General features: G+C 27.4%; 1 protein-coding gene across 7 annotated transcripts in view; it reads right to left on the bottom strand.

Moving 5' to 3' along the window:
- LOC129980573 (zinc finger protein rotund-like) overlaps window positions 1–20,687 on the bottom strand; it is a 424,990-nt gene that overhangs the window by 224,372 nt on the left and 179,931 nt on the right. For 4 of the 7 annotated variants that reach the window (XM_056090935.1, XM_056090938.1, XM_056090934.1 and 1 more), the window contains one exon: window positions 6,825–6,881. The exons of the other annotated variants lie outside the window; for them this stretch is intronic. In XM_056090935.1, coding sequence (XP_055946910.1) covers window positions 6,825–6,881 — 57 coding nt within the window. The remainder of the gene's footprint in view (window positions 1–6,824; window positions 6,882–20,687) is intronic. 7 annotated transcript variants of the gene reach the window in all.

The raw sequence follows: 20,687 nt of genomic DNA, 5'->3' as shown, positions 1-20,687 counted from the left end.
ATGACTGAGAGACAGTTACTTCATCTATCGACTCATTTGGTTCAAAAGTTGATGCATCAGCACAAATAAATTTGATTGAAAAGTAAAATCAGTAAATCCAAGTATACACAACCTTGACTGCTAAGTTTTAGAGTTGCTGAATTAACATGCATATAGACGGTTCTTGTGATGGAATCCCTTTCATTCCAATCGTCTAGATTGAACACGGTAACTCATAAACAGAACAAAGGCAGACAGATATAATTCCAAAAACGGTTTTTAAGAACCCAAGCAGATCTAAAACTTGAAAATTCATCAAAACCTGAAGGCCAAATATTCTAAGATGTTCGTAGAGTAAAAAATAAAATTTCAAGTGTTAGGTGGTTAAATATAAATTTATTCTTTTATATTTCCGCATCATTAACTCGTATTTCAAACATTCCTTAACTCTAATACTTACAGTTGAATAATCTTAAGGCTATTTCCTCAAATCCTTTAATAAACAGAATGCACAAACGATCAGAAGATAATAAGCAATTATAACGCTTTGCAGTGCTTCATGCAATCAATCTCAGAGGATGGACAGATATTTTTAAAAACTATCCATACCTCATTTTTATCGGCATCGGTGAACTTAACGAGCATTGGGTTCAAAAGCACCACCGGAGGATGGGATCTTCTAAAAGGAACCCTCTTTCCCCTTTTAAACATTCCAAGGTCTTGTTAAATTTCGCATACTTTGAAAATTCTAAGGCACCTGAGACGGAAAATTGCATCAGGTAAGTTTATCCAGAACAGAAAAGTGCATCCGAGCACCGCAGAGACGAGAGCACTTTGAAAATGTTTAATTAAAACTACCCGGGGGAGAAGCGAGGGGTGGCTGGGGTGCGAATGCACAGGAAGCCGGCTGGGAAATTAAATTTGGCAATAATGAATTACGGTGTTAAAAATATTTATCTTGCTTCATCTGTTCTGGAGCACCAGCGAGAGAAATAGAAACCGTTTACACGTCTTAACAACTGTATGATAAAATCCCCATTTAAATTTTTCCAGAGAGGCGTATTGGAATAAACAGTGATTGCAGCCGGGCGTCATCTGCATGCTTTTCTGCCGAGGTGTGGGGGGTACATTTCAATTAAAACGTAGGGTTAAATCCGCTTATGCAAAGAATCCAGAGATCCAGGGGAAAACGATCTTTAAATCCGGAAGCTTTCACAAACAATGATTCGGTTCTCAAATCTTAATCGTTGCTCTAAGATATTATTTTGAGTTTAAGATTTCTAAAGTAAGTCACTTTAAATACTTTCCTTTCGTTAAGGGGAAAAAAAGGAAAGAGAATAACTAAAGAAACTATAAGGTATCCCTATTTCGACTTTGTGTTGACGGTCTTGACTTCATTATAGGTCTGCGTTAAATCGGATTGCGGTTTGAAAACCCCCCAACACATCGGTGAAACGGAGTTCATTCATATTCACGCAAAACGTGCCAAAAATCAATTTCGGAATTAAAGGCGCATCTTGCTGAAATAATAGATTAAAACAACATGAAGTTAGATGTGAAATTTGCATAGTTACTTCTGCCATGTGATTATAAAACTATGGGAGTTGGATTTCAAACAAGAATTTTGTACGTAAATTCGAATATCCTCTTCATAATTTGAAAAAGATTCTAAATGTTTGGATTTATTACGTACTTTCACTGAGTAATTTCGAGCAGATATATTTATCTTATAACTTTAAACGAGCAATTCTTGAATGCATATATTATATAAATTTATTTCGTGTATCTCGGAAACGGTTCTAATGATTTTGATCAAATTTTATATTTAGATAAGATTTTGCTTTTTAAGTTTATCTATATAGGTGTCTTACCTGAAAAAATACAACTTAACGCAAAATAAATATTATTTTAATTACTAACTACTAGAATAATTATATTCAATTTCCGCTTCGAAGTGTGGGCAGAACAACTTGAATGACGCGCTATTTTCCGCAAAAGAAAAACATTTTTTTTATAACTATCAGAGCCTTTTATTATATGCTTTCATACTAGCAATGTCACCATGGTAAAACCGAGTGTAAATTCAAAAATATAAGTAATGAAAAGTAAACAGTAAAATGAATAGTGTAATATAATAGATTCTTTGAATTAACATGTTTAACTAAGTGCATTCATTATTATTTTTTCAATTCCTACTATTATTTCACACTCTCCCTGTATATATTTATATATCTTGTTCAAATTTTTCAATCGTTAATAAAATACTTTTTATTCATCCACTCAAATTCAAATACAATTTTTTAAACTTGTAGTGGATGACAATTAATGTTAATACAGTTTTTTCAAATGTTAATTCATTAATTCAATTTAATTATTTTTTAATACTTTAAATAGAGTTTTAGCAGTTTGTAATGGAAATTGAAATCAACAGACAATAGTTCAATCGGTAAAATGCAAGGATTTCAGTATTTTTAACGTGAAGGTGAGGAATGCGAGTTCAATTCTTGCGAAAATCAATAATTTTTTGATACTTAATAATTTTTTTGAAAATTGATTAATAAAAAGTAACTAAAATAAAAAAAAAAATTGTTGACCTAAGTAGCAATTGAATTTTTAAAAATTTTATATTCCTTGTTTTATTTAAATGATCAGTTCATATGTAGGTAATATTGAAAAATCTGTATGTATAATCAGTATGTGATTCGTATTTAAATATTTTCTCCGAAAAAACACAATTTTGGAAAAAGAAACTGCCAAGCGAAGCTTGGTTTTCCAGATATTAAAAGTTATAAGAAAAAAATGCATTCCATTACTTTTGAGGGAAAAATGTACTTCTGAAACAGGGAATTTACTTTCAAAGTCCGGAACGCATGATATTTGTAAATGAAATTTATCTGTCACAGTTTTGTAATCCAGTATTGTTGTTGGAAACAGTTGTTTGAAAGCCAGTTTTGAATTTACAGTTCAAATTAAAATATTAAATTGGAAAATGAAGACATCTTTGCTTATAATACGTGTGTGTGTGTGTGTGTGTGTGTGTGTGTGTGTGTGTGTGTGTGTGTGTGTGTGTGTGTGTGTGTGTGTGTGTGTGTGTGTGTGTGTGTGTGTGTGTGTGTGTGTGTGTGTGTGTGTGTGTGTGTGTGTGTGTGTGTGTGTGTGTGTGTGCGTGTGCGCATGCGTGCATTTCATCTAAAACTATCAAAACTGACACATACAACCTTTTCAGAGTGAGAATGTGCATCTAAAAGCTTTTTATTTTATTTTGGAAATTTTCATTACCATTTCAATCAAAAATTAAGCAAAATTTTGGTGCTTTCTTACGATAACTTCCAAAATTATTAGTCAAAAAGAGTTAAAATTGGATTTACAAAATAAAATATATTATACCAGAAACGAACATTAGTTATTTTGCAGTGATGTGAAACAATCAGGCATAATTTTGCTTACAATTAAAAAAAAAAGTAGATGCAGCATGCAAGCTTAAAAATGCAATTGCGTTATTTGATTCATAAGTATTTTGCTCTTCAGCCTGTATTAACAATAGGCATTGACTTTAAAATATCCCTTAGAAGATTTTCAGTATGAGTTTATTTAAATGGTTTGCATAAATTTTCTCTGGTCTAACGATTATCGGTTTACAAGTCTCCGGAAATAAATAAGGACATTTAACTGTAGATGATTATACTACAATTATTAAAGCATTTTATAGGATCACTTCAAATTTCCAAATCATTTTATTAGAGAGTATGAATTAATTTTGAAAGTTTCACAACAGCACGATTAAACTTCGCAGGCAATAATTGTAATATACTTCTCGCCCGTATATGAATCGATGCCAAATGGTGTAAATGATCTTACTAAAATTCAGAATTTAATAAAAGATATATTTGAAGCACAGTAATATAAAGCATAAATAAGCAACTGGAATCAACATAACAGATTAACGACTCGTGGATATAGATTATTTCATAAAATTTATTTAATTAAGCGTTTAACCCTTCAATGCATCATGTAGCCATTTGACTACGCATTTTTATTTCCATTTATAAACTTCACATGAAGGTTTCAAAGGGCAAAAATGAGTGACTAGAAATCCTTTTTTAAATGCGTTTTGATAAAAATTTGCAGAAAACACCAATATTTTAACAAGATCGGAGCTAGAATTAGATTTAAACTGGAAACTTAGAAAAATATCAAGGTGTCTGTTGTGTGAATAACTCTACCATTAAAAATACTTTATTTCCATTGTAAAAAATATATTGGTAAAAAGGGACTTTAAGTTTTATATCAAAATTGATTTATATCTTTGGGATATTGTTTAATTCACAATGTTGCCAATTGGCATATTTTAATTGTGTTATTACAATTTCACCCGAAAAAATAAGCTAATTTTTTTTAATAATTTTCCAAAATTATATGCAGATATTCAAAACATATGTATTTATCCCGTAAAAAAATAAAAAGTCATGCATTCTATGGCTAAGCACCTAATCGTTCGATGGACTGTTCTCGGAAATTCATACCTTAAAATATATGTTATTCAAATGGTTTTGAAATGTTGAATCTGATTCAAAGATTTAAAGCAAATTTACAATGCTTATAAAATTATAATTATTTTGCACGCAATTTGTGAAGATTGATACTTTGTAGTTTCTTTTTGCTTAAACTCGAAATATCTTATTTATTTGGACAGCGAATAAATGAAATTTATTCATTTGAATTTTTAAAATCAATTTTTAAATTTTCAATGTCATTTTTAAATAATTTTTCTGGACAGAGTAAAATTTTTTATCATTAATTTTAAAAGAAGCCAACATTATTCATATACAGTGACAAAATAGTGTTATAATGTTAAAAACATTAACAATACAAAAAACGTAATCAAATCACGCAATTAAATGCATTTCATTTTAATTTGAACAAGATATGAAAACAACCATTTGAATTCGTTATGTATAAACGCATTAACAATTTTAATTAATTTTTCCAAATGAAACGTAAAATGGAGAAACGAAACAACGACAGATTCATTTCCATTAAAATTTTAGCTTCATTATGGTAGATGATTTCATTTCATGATCAGAATTTATTTATTAGTCCTCTTTCAATTTTTTATGCTCATTTCATTCATTCATTGTCAACGCATATTTAACACATTATTATCATCATTTTTCGCTGAAAACATTCTGATGTGAAAGATATATGAACGGAAATAATGGATTTATCACATAATCAAATACCCGCTTAATCGAATATTAATTGCTAGATCCGTTAATGTTCGTTTAAGCCGTTCAACTGTATGATCAAATGCACAGCTACGGGTACTGCCAGCTTTAAAACTATCTATTAACGAGGATTTGATGTTCGAAAGTGATTTTGATCTGTAACAAACAAATGAAGCATTTATTTAAAAAATATCTTTATTATCTTTAGCGTCTTTGTTTTTTTTTTACTTCTTAATACTTGATGTAAGAATAACAACTCAGTCAAATATAAAACTATTTGGCAAATGTTTTATATTAAACACATATGAAAACAAAAATTGAAACGACTATCATCATAGGAAAAGATGATCGAACAGAACTGACTTAGAAAGCATGCTCATTTTATATGTTAATACTCCTCATTTAGAAAATACAGATCAAAATCCGCATCAGAAAGCTATAGAATGTGCGGATAATGAGAGCTACATGAGAGAATATTAACCATTTATCGAAATTCATACTAAAGTTGCATATTCATTTACAAGATATCAGCGAAAAATGACATCTTGTAAAATCAATACTTGTATAAAAGATTTTATCATTAAATCCATTTATTTGCCTAGAAGATTACACGTTTTTAATTATAAAATACAATAATATATATTAAAAAGTGCTGGTACGTGCCAGATCATATAAATAAAATTCAAGCTGATTGAAAAAGAAGTTGAATATTTACATTTTCTTTGTAAATATAATACTGTAATAAATAACTGAAGAACAGTTCTTAGAAAAAGGAACACTGAAAATAAAGTAAACATTTTTTTAAAATTTTTAGCCCAGAATTCAATCCACTCTCAACCTCTTAACGTACATTTTGAATAAATTTTAAAGCTATTCCTCAACTTAAATATTCAACAATATATTTATCTAATCTAATAGTTATTTTTCATCTATAAAACTCTTTATGAAACTTTTTTTCTTTAAGGAAAGTTTACAAAGAATAGAGTTTTTTCATAACGTTCCTTTTTATATCGGTAAGTTTATAAAGTAAACACGAAAACTTATTACTTTATGAAATCTGAATGTATATCCGCCTTGTCTTTAAATGAAAGGCCGATCGATTTTAATATCAAGTCGGCCAATCAAATAAACTTTATAGTAAAAAAAAAAATCGTTTTCGCTTGAGAGATTTAAGGTCGGGGGAAAAAAACTAATTTTTTTTGTGCGTTGGAAAAAAGACCACTAACAGTTCATGCGTCATTAAACACGTCTTAAAGTGGCCATTTTTAAAGGTTTTTTTTTTTACTTTTCTAATAAGCACTACTTTTTATATCCATATGAATAAGTACAGGTTTGATAAAAGTTAAATTAAAATGCGGCAATACAAAGAAAAGAACAATCAGGCAAATAATTGGTAAAAAAAATAATAATATATCGCGATGATTAGCTGAACAGTAACTCTCTGAAAAACGATTGGGGAAAAAAATCGTCCGTATAATTTCTCACCTAAAAATAATAAAAATATTTCAACGAAAAATGAGAGAGGAAAACTGAAAACATTTTAAATTATAGTTGTCAACAAAAAGCAAACAAAAATAAAAAAAATAAGGATAAAAAAAGAAAACAATAAGCAGTATTTACCGTAGGGGTCTAGCAGCGATCGTTCCAAATCTGAAGGTTCAATAAAGCGCTGGGAAGCTGAAAATCAAATAGGCGGCTACAGCAAACAAAACTTTAAAAAATAATGCAATAGCAAAATTATAAAGCAAAACTAAAAAGCAAAATTAGAAAATAATAATGCAAAATGTAACTTATAAAATAATAAATAACAACAAACAATAGGTTAAAAAAAAAGAACAGAAGCAACCATTTTTTAAACAATATGGCTCATTAGTGTTTTTTAAAACATTATAAAGCTAGTCTGAAGCTTTTTGCAAAATAAAAATACCTAATAAGCCAATTCTGATACAGCTGTATTAAATCTTAATGCAGCAGCTAGGAAAAAAAAATATTATAACCATCATTAGTTCAACTTTTCTGCTTAAAATGTAATGTTGATTTCAATTTGACTGATAGGTATGATTTATAAATCTGCAACAGTAATTTGAGCTTAAACTACGTTGAAATGTAATATGTAGTTGAGATGTAATATTTCAGCGCTGCTCAAAAATAGTAAATAATTTATTAATCTTATTTAAAGTTCTAACCTCGTTCACTGCTGGTGATTTCTATTTTTGGTGCTATAAAGGGTGTCTCAAAATTAACGCAGGATTTGAATTTGCCACCATTCGTGCATTAAAGTGTTGGCAATCCTATTAAAAAAACCATTTGAGAGCTGACAGTTTAGAGTTAGTAAAAATGGGATGTTAGACGATTTTCTTTTTTAAACAATATTTCAATAATAATGGAACTCTGGCGGCCATAATGCGAAAATTTGAAAATTGGCCCCTTAGACCGTGTGATTTAACACCATTGGATTTTCTTTTTATGGAATTATTTGAATTCAAAGGTCTATGCCAAGAAGCCCACAAGTACACACGCATTGAAGGAGAAAACTCAACGTTGCATCAACGAAATTCGGTCACATTTATGCAAAACGGTGATGGAAAATTTCGGCAAAAGAGTGCGTATGTACCAGCAAAGCCGTGGAGGCCATTTGCGTTTTGTGTTAATCCATACATAATCCTATCCTGTGTACATTACGATTCAATAAAAAAAAAACAATTTTAAGAAAAAAATTGTGTTTTTTATTTTATTTAAATTTTGCGTTAGACGTTGTTCTATCGATAACGCTTCATTATTACTCCCAATAAACTATAAACAGTCAAATGTTTTTTAATTGGGTTGCCAACAATTTACTGCACGAATGGTGGCAAATTCAAATTGCGTTAATTTTGAAACACTCTTTACTTTTAAATAAAACCTTCTGTTTTTAAAATTATAATAGACAAGATATAATATGATCATTTAGAATATGAGATTCTGTATATTTTTTAAAGAAATTGATGTTTTTTAAAATAAAATAAAAAAGATGACCTTATCAAATCTTAATAAAATATTGGGAGTAAAAGTCCAAGCAATGAGAAATGTTAACTCCATATGAACAAAACATATTGCAGATAATATTTTTTTATATTCCTTTAAGAAATAATTTGTATAGCAATACATTAAAAAGACAAGAAAAGAGGGTGTTTCCCCATTTCTTAATAGATTTGCAGAGTAAAATAATAAGTTTCCCAAGGCAAGAATTTCAACGACCGATAAATTCCTTTGAAATTTTCACAAAAAGCACACACACAGGATGTTAATAAATTGTGACTGCCTGAGTAAGATTATAACTTTAAGATGATAAGTTGTAATAATCGTGTCAGATAAGAAAAAGAATCGGAATCATTTATCATTTACCTCACATAGTACTATTGATGAGCATATATATGCATTTGATACACGTTTCTTTTCGTCATATAAACAGAATCTCACGCATTAAAAAAAAATTGCAAATTATCAAAAAGTTTGTACACAAACTGTTGATAATCAATGTAACTGAAATGAAATGTCGATCGAAATAGCATACTATAGGAATTTTCATTTTTATTTCCAACAATTATGCTATTCGACGGGGGAAAAATCAGATATTAAACTGGTTTTAATATTTTAATATTTTTAATTAAAATATCTCATCTAAATATTCTTTTTCCATTTCGATTAGTGCAAAAAAAAAATATTGAAACTATAAATACTTATAATATTATACTATAAATACTTATAATATTAAAAACGGTTCATCTTAGGGGCAGTTTTAGTCGGAATTTTATTTTATGCATACCCGTCTCTGTAGAATATTATTGCATAATAATATTGTATTATACTAAAATTGGAATAAATTCCATTATTGTAAGTTATTATGCATACTTTTTACATTCCGTGTCACAACATAAGAGTGGAGATGTCATTTTGCTGCATATTAGTTTAGTCACATTGGGATTCCATTTTATATCAACACGATGTCTATTTTGGAAATGGATACCACAATTTTCAAGCATGATCAAATAATAAAAACAGTATTTTAGCTAGCAGCCTCTACAGAGTCCATCCGGAGGACAGTTGATCCATGACTTCAGATTAATGTGCATCAAGTTAACCCTTTCTAGGGCCGGGAGAAGTATGCTTCCCACCAAATTTATCAATCTCTGTATGAACTTATGTAGGTTGGCATAAGTTCTGACAAATTTTTTTAGAAAGACAGAAATTTAGATGCTTCAGTTCTTTATCTCAGACAAAATGATGTGTCTTGATTTGATACTTAATTATTAATTAACCAAATTAATTAATTAATCAAATTAAATGGATCTAATAAGCTAAATGAATCCCTTTTCTTATTCTAATTTCAAGCCTAAAAATATTTTAACAATATATGACTAGAAAAAAATGGTCCTTTCAAGGGTTAAAAAAAATGGTTTCTCATTCGAGGAACTGAATTTCGAATTTGGAATCCTCTGGCCTCGAAACCGAGACCTCATCACAAATATACTAAGGTTGCGCCTCACAACATTGATATTGTACACTATTAATGACGTCACATCATGATGAACAGTGGAAGACAACATATGCTGCAATCATAAGAGAAAATTTAATACAAAAATAGCCTGAGCGATTTTCAGAAATGTTTTCACAGAATGCAGGCACATGCGTAGCAAAAATAAGTATAGTTGCGTTTTATTATTCAATATCTAACGTGGAATGTTCTTAACCTGAAGTATTACTCATTAATTCCACCAGCTGTATTATCATTTTATTACCGTATCGCTACTTTTAATGATTAACAGTTGTGCTGTACAAAGTAAAGTAGCATTAACAACTGTGTTTTTCTCCAGAAACCTAATAACGGCGAATGTGCCCAAGACCATTTATGTGATGAATCACAAATATTTAACAGATTTTTTTCCCTCAGAATGCATAGCTCCACCTTCCGCCCACAAGAAAAGACCACCTCCTTCAAGGTGAATAAAGAAATCCTAAAAGCTTAGCTAGATAATAAAATAAATGCGAAAGTTGAAATGAAGCTTTGGCCTTTATTTTTTTTCCCTCTACAAGTAAACGAAAAGAACTAAATAGCTGGTTGGCCATAAAATGGAACGTTTCCTTCAATGATTTTTTTCCTCCCATTTTATCATAGTAACAGGTGAAAAAATCAATTAGAATTCCACGACAAAATACTTAAAATTTCCTAATAGTAAAAAAAGTAAACACAGACATATTTCAAAGAATAATGGAGTTAAATAAGTCAAACTTCTTGAATAAATAAACTCATAAGCATTCGAAATCTTAAAATATATATACTCTTCAGAAAACAATTACATGGGCACAATGCTAGGAAAATTCAACAGCGACAAAATACAAAAAGATGATATCTGAAATATAGGAAAATATAAGTAATGCAAAAGAAAATTGAGCACGCAAAAGAAAATTAGTTTTAAATTGGTGTCGATTGTGCCATTCTATTCCAAAATCTGGCAAAATTTGTTTATTAATATTTTGGAAAATGCATTCATCAGAAATGGATATTCTATTGTTTACGAAATCTGAAAAGAAATGTTATGGAAAAATGTCAAGAGGATATCACTAACGCTATGAATGCTTTTGTTTAAATATGACAACTAATGAAGGACTGGGAAAAGAGAAGTCACAGAAATTAAACTTTTCACAAAAAACAAGAATTAGGTCATTATAAATATTTTATAAATTCAGCTAAAATTACTTTCACTTGTGAATTTGGTAGAAAAAAAAAAGAGGAATCAAAGCAGAATTAGGGAGAAATATTGTAAAAAAGAAAAAAAAAAGGAGGAAACATTACAGTTTTAAAATTTTGAAAAAACAATAATCTTTTTTATTTTATAATAGTTCCGCCGATTAAACGTGAACTAATAAAAAAATAAAGTCATTATGAATCCACGCATGTCAGACATCTAACCGTAAATAATTTGTCCACGAGTTCTTCCTAATTTCAGCATTTCTAAAAACTGAAACTGTATTTTCACTTAGAATATTTATCACTTATTATTATCTAAAGGTAAATATAAAAAATTCAAACGCAACCATATTGATATATCTACTCATTAAGTTACATGAAAAAGTAATTAAAGTATAAAACGATACAGTTTAAAATTTTTGTGAAGATACAAGCCTTTTGTTTAGTGTCCAAATTCAAATGGATAACAAATAAGACGGTCTACAGTTATATATTTGATCTATTTAACTTCAAATGATAACTTCAAACTTCTCTTACCCGACAACAATGAAGTTTTATTAATTCAGGAATTAAATAGCATATCTCTACAGTTAATAAATGAGAATATGTGTCTATGTATGTATGTTGGCGCTTTACAAATCAGACCGCTGAATCTATAATTTCGCGCTTATAAACTTTGGAGAAAGCAAATGTGCTCCTCGGAACAATATTTTTCTTTTTTCAAATTTCAGATTTTTTTTATGAATCAAAAACTAAGCTAAATCCATGAAGATTTCCAAAAGTAACTTCTGAAAATATTATTACACAAAAAATAATTTATATCTTTTTTAAGATTAAAAAAAAGTTACATCTCTAATAACGCCAATTTACCTTGAATTTTGGCATTCTTCGCATAATTTTTAACAATATATTTTAATGAAATTCCAATCATTTTCGTTATTTCATTGAATTCTTTTTCATTCTAAAAAGTTAAAGGAAGAAAGATACTAATTATAATTCTCATCATATTATTCATTACTATGCAAGTTATGCATAAGCGATTAAAATTGAAATTAAATACTACAAATATCTCTGGCAAACTTGTTGGTATTTCTATATATATTAGCCAAAGAATAATAATTTCTAATATAACATTTATAACTATTTAAATTATAATAAAATATTTATCAATATTTTATATTACCACTGTTAGAAGTTGAGAAAAGTGGATTGTTAGAATTTTCAACCTAATAGCATAATTCAATAAATAATATCAAAATATTAAAATCGTAAGCATTTTGTGTTGTTTTGAAACTTCCGTTGGCAAAAAAGTTTTAGATAGCAGTCATTAAGTGTTTCGAATGCTAAATAAATAGTCGGAACATTATAAAATATTTTACAGATCAAAAAAACACTTGAAAATAATAGATTTTTTTTCTATATAATGTTTTCATAAACTTGTCTAAATTAAAAATGTCTAACTCTTTTCCAGTTTTAAAAATCTCAAAAAAAAATCATACGAAATTTGTATGAATTATTTTTTTTCTCTCATTCTAACTCCGATTGGAGGAGAGAGATTTATTCAAATTGTTTGCTGGATATCGTTTGCTCAAACGATAATAATTGTTGCTTTAAATACCAAGATTTTAAAGCATCAAAAAAAACTGAGGAAACAAACACTAACTCCAATAAAAATAACTATTTGATTGATATAAATTTGCTTAAGTATGAAAAAAATATGTGTTTTTTCCTTTAAAAAAAAGAACTATTATTAAAAACACACAACGATAAACGATTTTATTTCGGGAAAATGGAATAAAAATATCTGAAAGAAATTGGAAATAAAATTTGTTTATTATTGTTTTCTGAATATTTCTAAGAAAAAATTCGCTCCAATCATACTTCCAAAACTAACTTAATTTTTGTCTTCAAAAGGCAGGGATATTCAAATAAATTTCTATTCCATTAATACCTCCCCAACCAGAAATAGTTTCAAACGTATTTTAAGAATTTGTTTCCATCAATGGACAAACCTACAAATTAAATAATCGATTTCTAATCCTGTAAGGTAGTAGACATAGAACTTCCGCGCAAGCATGATATAAATTTGAAACAAAAAATGCCGAACTTCATAAAATAATGATTGCGTTAAATATAAACACCAAAATGTAAAATTATTATTATTAACTGACCAATAAAATAAACACATGTATATGAAAAGAACTTCAGATATTAAAAATATTGTTGAATTATGATGTAAATGAAAATCATTAAATGTCAGAAACGATAAAATTAGACTCCAAAAATGCTGAAAGCCATGTTTTCGCGGAACTATGTAATTCCTGATAGTAAAAATAATTCTATGTATATCGGGGTTTTTTTAAAAAGAGATTATCAAAATAATTTATATAAATAATTTTTTCTAATTATTTATAAAAAAACAACAATAATTTGATAACGGGGCATAAAAAAACTTTGTGTTCCATAAAATAATAATTCCATAAAAGAAAAATTAAACCCGAGAAAATATAATAATATATTTGATAAAAAATTCAGGCAAAGATTAAATTATTTATTCTATTTTCAAATCCATTATAACAGAATTATAGAATATACTTGGAAAGTGTAATAGCAATTCGTACTGAATTTGGTTTCATTATTTCTAAAACAATTTATATTAAATCTACTTCAAATTTGTGTTTGAAAAGTTAATGAGTTTCACATAAATATCAGCATTTCTTCTAAGTCTAAATATTAAAGAATGGTTTAGAATTAAATAAAGGTGATGCAAAAAAAAAAAATACTACAAAAGACAAAAATTTAAATCCTTAATGATGTAATTACAACTCAATAAATCGAGTAAAAATTTAAATACGAATTCGAATAAATCCAAACAAATAATGCAGAATAAACAACAAAGTAATTATAGGGGGAAATTTAAAATATAACATAATATTCCTCCACAAAATGAATTAAAAGAAAACTGTCTTGGACAAAAAAAAACTTATTATAAACATTAAAGTTTTAGAAATTATTCGTTATTTTAAAAAACACTTTTATTATTTAGAAATAAAATTGCATTGAAAAATAAATGAAAAGAATATTTAGAAAACAAAAACAAAAAATCACAATTTTTACATATTTTTTAAAACAATATAAAAATTGAATAATTCAATTCAGATCTTAAATTTGAAACACGTTATTCCCTTATCGAACAAAAACAAATAAATGAGAGTCGGAAATGTGTTTTTATGCTAAAATATGCTTATAAAAATATGCGCAGTTAAACATAACCATTACTTTTAATCAATTACAATCATTTTGGTTTTTAAAAATTATTTAAATTCATTGAGATATCTTGATTTTTTGTATACATAATCTACATATAACAGTTTTTGTTTTAAAGAAAAATCCTATAAAAAAGAATTGTAATCAACTTTTAGTCGAAATTTGATTAAAATTTATTAAATGCCAACATTTTGAGAAATTAAATATTTAATTTTCTTTTAATTAAGTTTTTCTAATTTTTGCACTAAAAGTTAAACTATAAATGTAAAATTGGTATTAAACAAACCAAGTTAATGATACCTAAAAAAAGGATAAAACATTCTACACATGGTGAATATTCTACATTCTACAAGGTGAATATAAAACATTCTACACATTGTCAAATGCTTATCAATAAATTTCTTCCATAAACGTAGAAAAGCTCTACTTACTTTTGGGACAGAAATGGTATTTTAAAAATTAATGCACTACAAAACATTTTTCTTTTTCAAAAAAAAAAAAAAGTTTTGAATTAAAAACGCAGACGTTTTATAACCATAATTTTCATTACACTTAAAAATTAGTACAAATCTCGAATCCAAAAACACAAGAAGATATCATTCGCTATTCATTAATAATGAAGAGTGATATTACTACATACTGTTGCCATTTCAACCCGAATTATATTTACTAAATCATATTAATTGATCAATTTTATAATCTGATGATATTTTATGATGCCATTCCTATCCTTCTTAATAATTAGATTAAGAATGAATAAATATATGAATGGTATGCACAATGACGATATTGAATTGCATAATATGAATAGAAAAATAGATCGTTTGGTCAAAAAATAACTAAATAAATATTACAATAATTTACATATGACTTATGTGATCAGTTTTTGCCCGTTAATGTGCGTATTTCGAAGATGATTAAAATAAACACAGCAATATAATAGCACAACAAAAAAAATTTTAAAGATAAGAGTATCCTCAAAATTTCTTAACGACTGCTTTCAAAATGCTGTTTTATATATAAAAAATGTTATACTTCTTTGATTTTAATATAAAAACATCGAAACATTATAAATTAAAATAAATATTACGTGAATACTAATAGAAAACAGATTCATAAATAAAATGTTTGATTTCTTTTAATACAGATCATTATCAATAAAATAAAAAAACATCTAAAGAACTGAGAAAAAAGGAAATCAAAAAGAAAGTCTGCATTAAACTGAAAATCTTCAATAAAAAGCAAAAATAAACCTAGCTCGTCTGAATCAAGCTTGTTCTAAAGTTATCTGAATTAATAGATAGTATTATTTTATTTTCAGAAGACAAAACAAATCGTCTGAAATTAAAAATAAAAGAAAACACTTTTAAGTAGCCGAATATCTCAGCCAAATTTTGTTTCATTGCAATTCGTGAAGAAGCTGGAAGAAAATTAAAATACGGCACAAAATGGCTCGTTCAAAATGAACAAGTTCAAATAAGAACCCAGCTCAGATTTTGCAAATGGCGCAGATTAAAAACGGGAGAGACGGGAAGAAGGTAGCGAGGGAAGAAAGAAAAAAAAAATCCCCAACTTGTCTTCTCATTTCGGTACAGAGCAACGGGAGAGCAACTTCCAAAGCACACAGTATCGGAAAAGGGTTGTCCGTTGCTATGGTAACTGCTAAACGTGCAAAGAAGTCAGAGTTGGTCGATAGATGGCGCTTTCACAAGTAAAGGAAGGGGTAATCTTTTCATTGGGTATTTTTTTTTTTTTAATTATTTTTATTCGCCCTTTTCATGTTGCAGTGATTAACATAAAGTTCCATTCGGGAAAGAATAAAAATGGGAGGATTCTTTTTCTTTTCTCTCCTCTCTCATTTTTTTCCCAGCCTTCGTGCATTCTTTTAATCAAAATATTCAAAATTTCTTTTTCTTGAAGGAAATGTGATATTTTGAAAAGAAGAAATTTACTCTTGCAGTATGGTGCGTGGTTAAATTATTTCAGAGAAACACGTTGAAGAATTAATCGATTCTTTAGCTTTAAAAATGAATCTACAAAAGGAAATTCCACAATCGAGTTTAAAACTTGTAATTTAAGATATTCTTTTCTTGGTAACTGTATTTCCTAGATATCAAGATAAAGTAAAATGGCAATAAAATTAGCCTTCAAAGCACAACCTACTTATTTTAGAATTGATATTATGATGTTAAACTTCTACACATCCCAGGCATTATTTTCAGTTCCATGTTTATTATTTTACAATCAACCATATTTTTAAAAGATACACAAAAAAATATAAGTGTTAAAAAAGTTAAAATGGCGATTTCTTTGAAAATTTCATTTTTTTTTTTAATAATAAAAGCTCATACAAAAGTTAGGTCTTTGTAAATTTAATACAACAATACAAGTTGCAGATTTTCACAAAATATTATGGTATGTGAAATATCTAAATGTTAAATAAATTTATGTGTATCTATTAAATGAAAAAAAGCGAATAGTTAATTTTTTTTTTTTTGAAAACTAAATCAAAGCTTTTAAAACATTTTCCGCTGGAAAAGCCTTTTCCAATGAAAAATAAATTGTTACATCCGTTTTCGTTTAAAAAAATCACTTATGACAGTCAAAATTGGAAAAAAATATATGAAAATAAACCATTAAGCAAAACTCAATTAAAAATTAAAAAACAATATTTAAAAAATTCATTTTACAGAGTTCTTTTTTGATTACTGAGTTCTCATATCAGGATTATTGGGAAAACATAAGAAACATCAAGCATTTTTCATTTTCAATGTGTTGCAAGTTTCCAACAAAGGCACTAAATATTTTTTATTAATGATGTTTCATAATCAAAGAAGACCTTCTCAGGAATAACAGAAACTTAATCGAAACAGAAATTCTGCACTTTAAACGCGACTTATATGATCGTGATAAGAATTGTAAATAAGAAATTGTAGAATAATACATTTTTAATAAAATTCGTTAGTTTAAAAAATAAGAAATGAAAGAAAAACCAAACGACATTTGAAAATATAAAACTTATCCTTTTTTTCAGCAAAATTTATGTGTGTTTATGATCTTTTCTTGAAAATTAAAGGAGATCCATCATTAATAATAACTATTCAAAATTATTTATCGAATTAATAAGGGAACATAATCAAAATGGAGACGAATTCGTTTGTAACAATCAAATGGAGAATCGTATAGAATAGGATTCATACTAATTTTTCTATTGTGAATATATGCTGAATAATATGCATTTATTTATGTGTGATCAGTTCTTTACCACATCCATCATTCTTTTAAATTTCGAATTTCAAGATTTTTACATGATAATACAAAGTTATGCTTATAAATTTCTGATTTTTTACAATTCACAAGACTTGTAGCCAGTAATATTATCAGAAATACTTCAGAAAATGAAACCCGAATAAATATTTTAGTAGAAATTTGATTATGCAATTAAAAACATTAAAAAAATTATATTGAAATAGTATTAGAAGTGAGCAAATAATTACACAATCTGCCATATCTAACAATTAAGAAACATAATCATAAATTTCTAAGAATATTACAATTTAGCATTTAATTTTTATTTCCTAGAAAGAATATCTGATGTTCCAATTACTATAATCATTTTCAATTAAATACATATCATATGCTTTTGTATAATTTTCCATGATTAAACTGATACATTAAGGAACAATATATTAGAAAGTTAAAACGATTCGATGTGAATGAACTAAACTGATTAATAGCAAATCAGATTAAATATCTCAAGTTCGCTAACTTAAATTAAGTAATTTGATAGTCTCAATGCACTCGAATGCCTATACTTAACAGAAAACTGTTCTCCCCCGGTTCGCACGAATCCATATTCTGAACGAGAAAGCTAAGCGAAGGAAACGGGAGAAAACATGAAGGAGAGAATAAAAATAATATCCATTCCGCAAGCGGGATATCCATTGATCCTTGCTCGTTAGCGCCACCTAGCAAATCACAAGCGAACTAAACGATTATTCATAGCATAAATGTCGGATGCGCGTAACCCTGACGTCTACATGGAGTGTATCGCTTTGTTCGCGAAGCAAGAACACAGTAATTGATTAATTTCCTTTCCCGAAAGATAGATATCACGACAGGCATCTTAGAAAAGGTTCGTGGATTCACGAACAGATAAAATTAACGAACTGTGTTGTTAATAAAGTGAAAGAATAGAACATGGCATAGGGTTATGGCAAATAAAAGATTTTATTGTTTTATTATTATCTTCTTTACAATTAGATAATTTTAGAAGTATTTCTCGGCATTATAGCTCTTGGTAATATAAACAGAATAAAGAAATATAGATTAATTTATTCAAAACAATTACACGAATAACATGAAATTCGGCTCTCTTAATGTCTGAAACAAAAACTACGAGTTATACAGAAATATAAAGTTTTTGTTGCAAATGAAATATTCTCGCTATAAACGTAGAATGTTTCTATATTCTCCCATATTTTGTGAGACTGACTGGCCAAAAAGCTTTTCTTAAAAATTTATCATGGCAACTTAAAAATTTTTTAAATATTTTAATTTTTAGAAAAGCTGAATGACAAATATTGGGCATTGACTTTTTTTAAGCCTATTTTGAATGGCTGATTAAAACAACACCAAACATCATTTTCAGTGTTCTACAAGTACAATTTCAAACTTTTTGTTTGTTTGTTTGCTAACATGAACTAACATTTTTTTTAATTATACATTCGCAGTTTTTTATAAAAACATTTAAAAATTATAATGTCATAAAAATTAAAAGGATTACACCATACATACAAATTTTGTTTTTAAGGTTTTTATTGGCGAAGAATTTAAAGAAAATGAATAGAAGTTTCAGTTGATTATTATTAATGAACATAAACCATTAATTGGAAAAGTATTTTCCCAAAAACAAGTGTTACGCTTCTGTAAACTGCAGTACAAAAAAAATTTTACGTACATTTAAATAATTAATTGCCAATGACTTCGCAAATTATGAACTTTTGAAAGCGTAAAAATTAATTAAATGTTCGATCAGTTAGAAATCAAACGTTTTGCCTTTTTTAAATTTTGAATACTTTTATCATATTTTAAATTTCTTTCTTTTTTTATTTTAACACGTTTATTTTAACAACCTTTTTTTTTTATTTTAAATTTTTGCCAGTATTTTTATTAATTTTAAAGTACCGATTTGGCCTTGCTTAAAAGAAGACAATCTTTCTTATACTTCGACATTTGTGAAAAAAATTTACAGAATTAATATAACAAATATTAATAATTTATGGAGAAAGTAAGCGATGAATTTTCTTTTAATCGTCTGATGAAACTGATATTCTGATTTTAATTAAAAATTATTCAGGCAATAAATATATAATAATATTCTATGCAAAATTAGTTCCAGCGTTAAAAATAAATATGAAAGAATCTTAAAGTCGAGCAATGTAGGGTCTATCAACTAGTATATGCATTTATTTCAAGTTGTACAAAAATATGTGTAAAAGTTTCCTATATGCGTATAAAACTTAGCAAATGCCGCCAGAACAAAAATAAACGTTTCTAAATTCTGAATAGAAATACAAATACTTCGTTTTTATTAGTTTGTAAAAATTTTGCAAATCATAATTTGAATTAAAATTTACATATAGCACAATCTGCAGCTCAAAAAATAATTGTGTGTATATATAGCATTATTAATAATTTGAAGTAAAAAATGAAGTAGTTTCAATTTTTTGATTTGTTTTGTTTTGATATAATTTGCAGAAAAAACGAATCAAACGATGCAACAGCTACAAATTATATTTCTTTTTAAGAAATTATCATGAAAATAAGTTCGATGAAAAAGTAGAACAATTTAATCCTTGTTTATTTGTTTAAAAAATCATTTTTGATTTCATACTTATCTCTTGGCAATAAAATAAAAGAAATACATCATACAATTAGTTATATAATAGATAAAATATACATAACTGATTTTCCCCCCTTTTTCTTTTTGATGCCAAACGATAAAATGCGATTTTCAAAAACCACTCATATTTACTTTTCTCAGAATGTAACAACTCGTCCATAAATCCTATTATACCGAATTTGAAATGCGTTAAATTAATCAAGACTATTTTTAAAAGGGCATAAATAATTTAAAACAAGAGGATTAGCATGTATGAATAAAAATGAAGGCAGAAAAATTCAGCAAACAAATAATTATCTAAACTTGACATATTGATTACTCATTAAAGGAAATATAAAGACAAGGCCTTTTCTTGCACGCAGGGTCTTCGTCAGTAATACAAATGAATAAAGTATCAAGTAAAAATAAGAAAATTACGAATAGTAGCTTAATTAGGAAATACTTTATCTTAGAGGATTTTGCGTTACTTGGTAAAAGATGAAATAATGTATTTATCTATTTGATCTCTTAAGCTAACTTTTCCTTTAAAAAATTAAATATTTTTATTTGTAATATTTCGAATACATTTAGAAAAAATAAAAAT

Source organism: Argiope bruennichi, chromosome 8, assembly GCF_947563725.1.
Source record: "Argiope bruennichi chromosome 8, qqArgBrue1.1, whole genome shotgun sequence".
In the NCBI taxonomy this organism is placed as follows: domain Eukaryota; kingdom Metazoa; phylum Arthropoda; class Arachnida; order Araneae; family Araneidae; genus Argiope; species Argiope bruennichi.
This window is presented reverse-complemented; position numbering and strand designations above follow the sequence as displayed.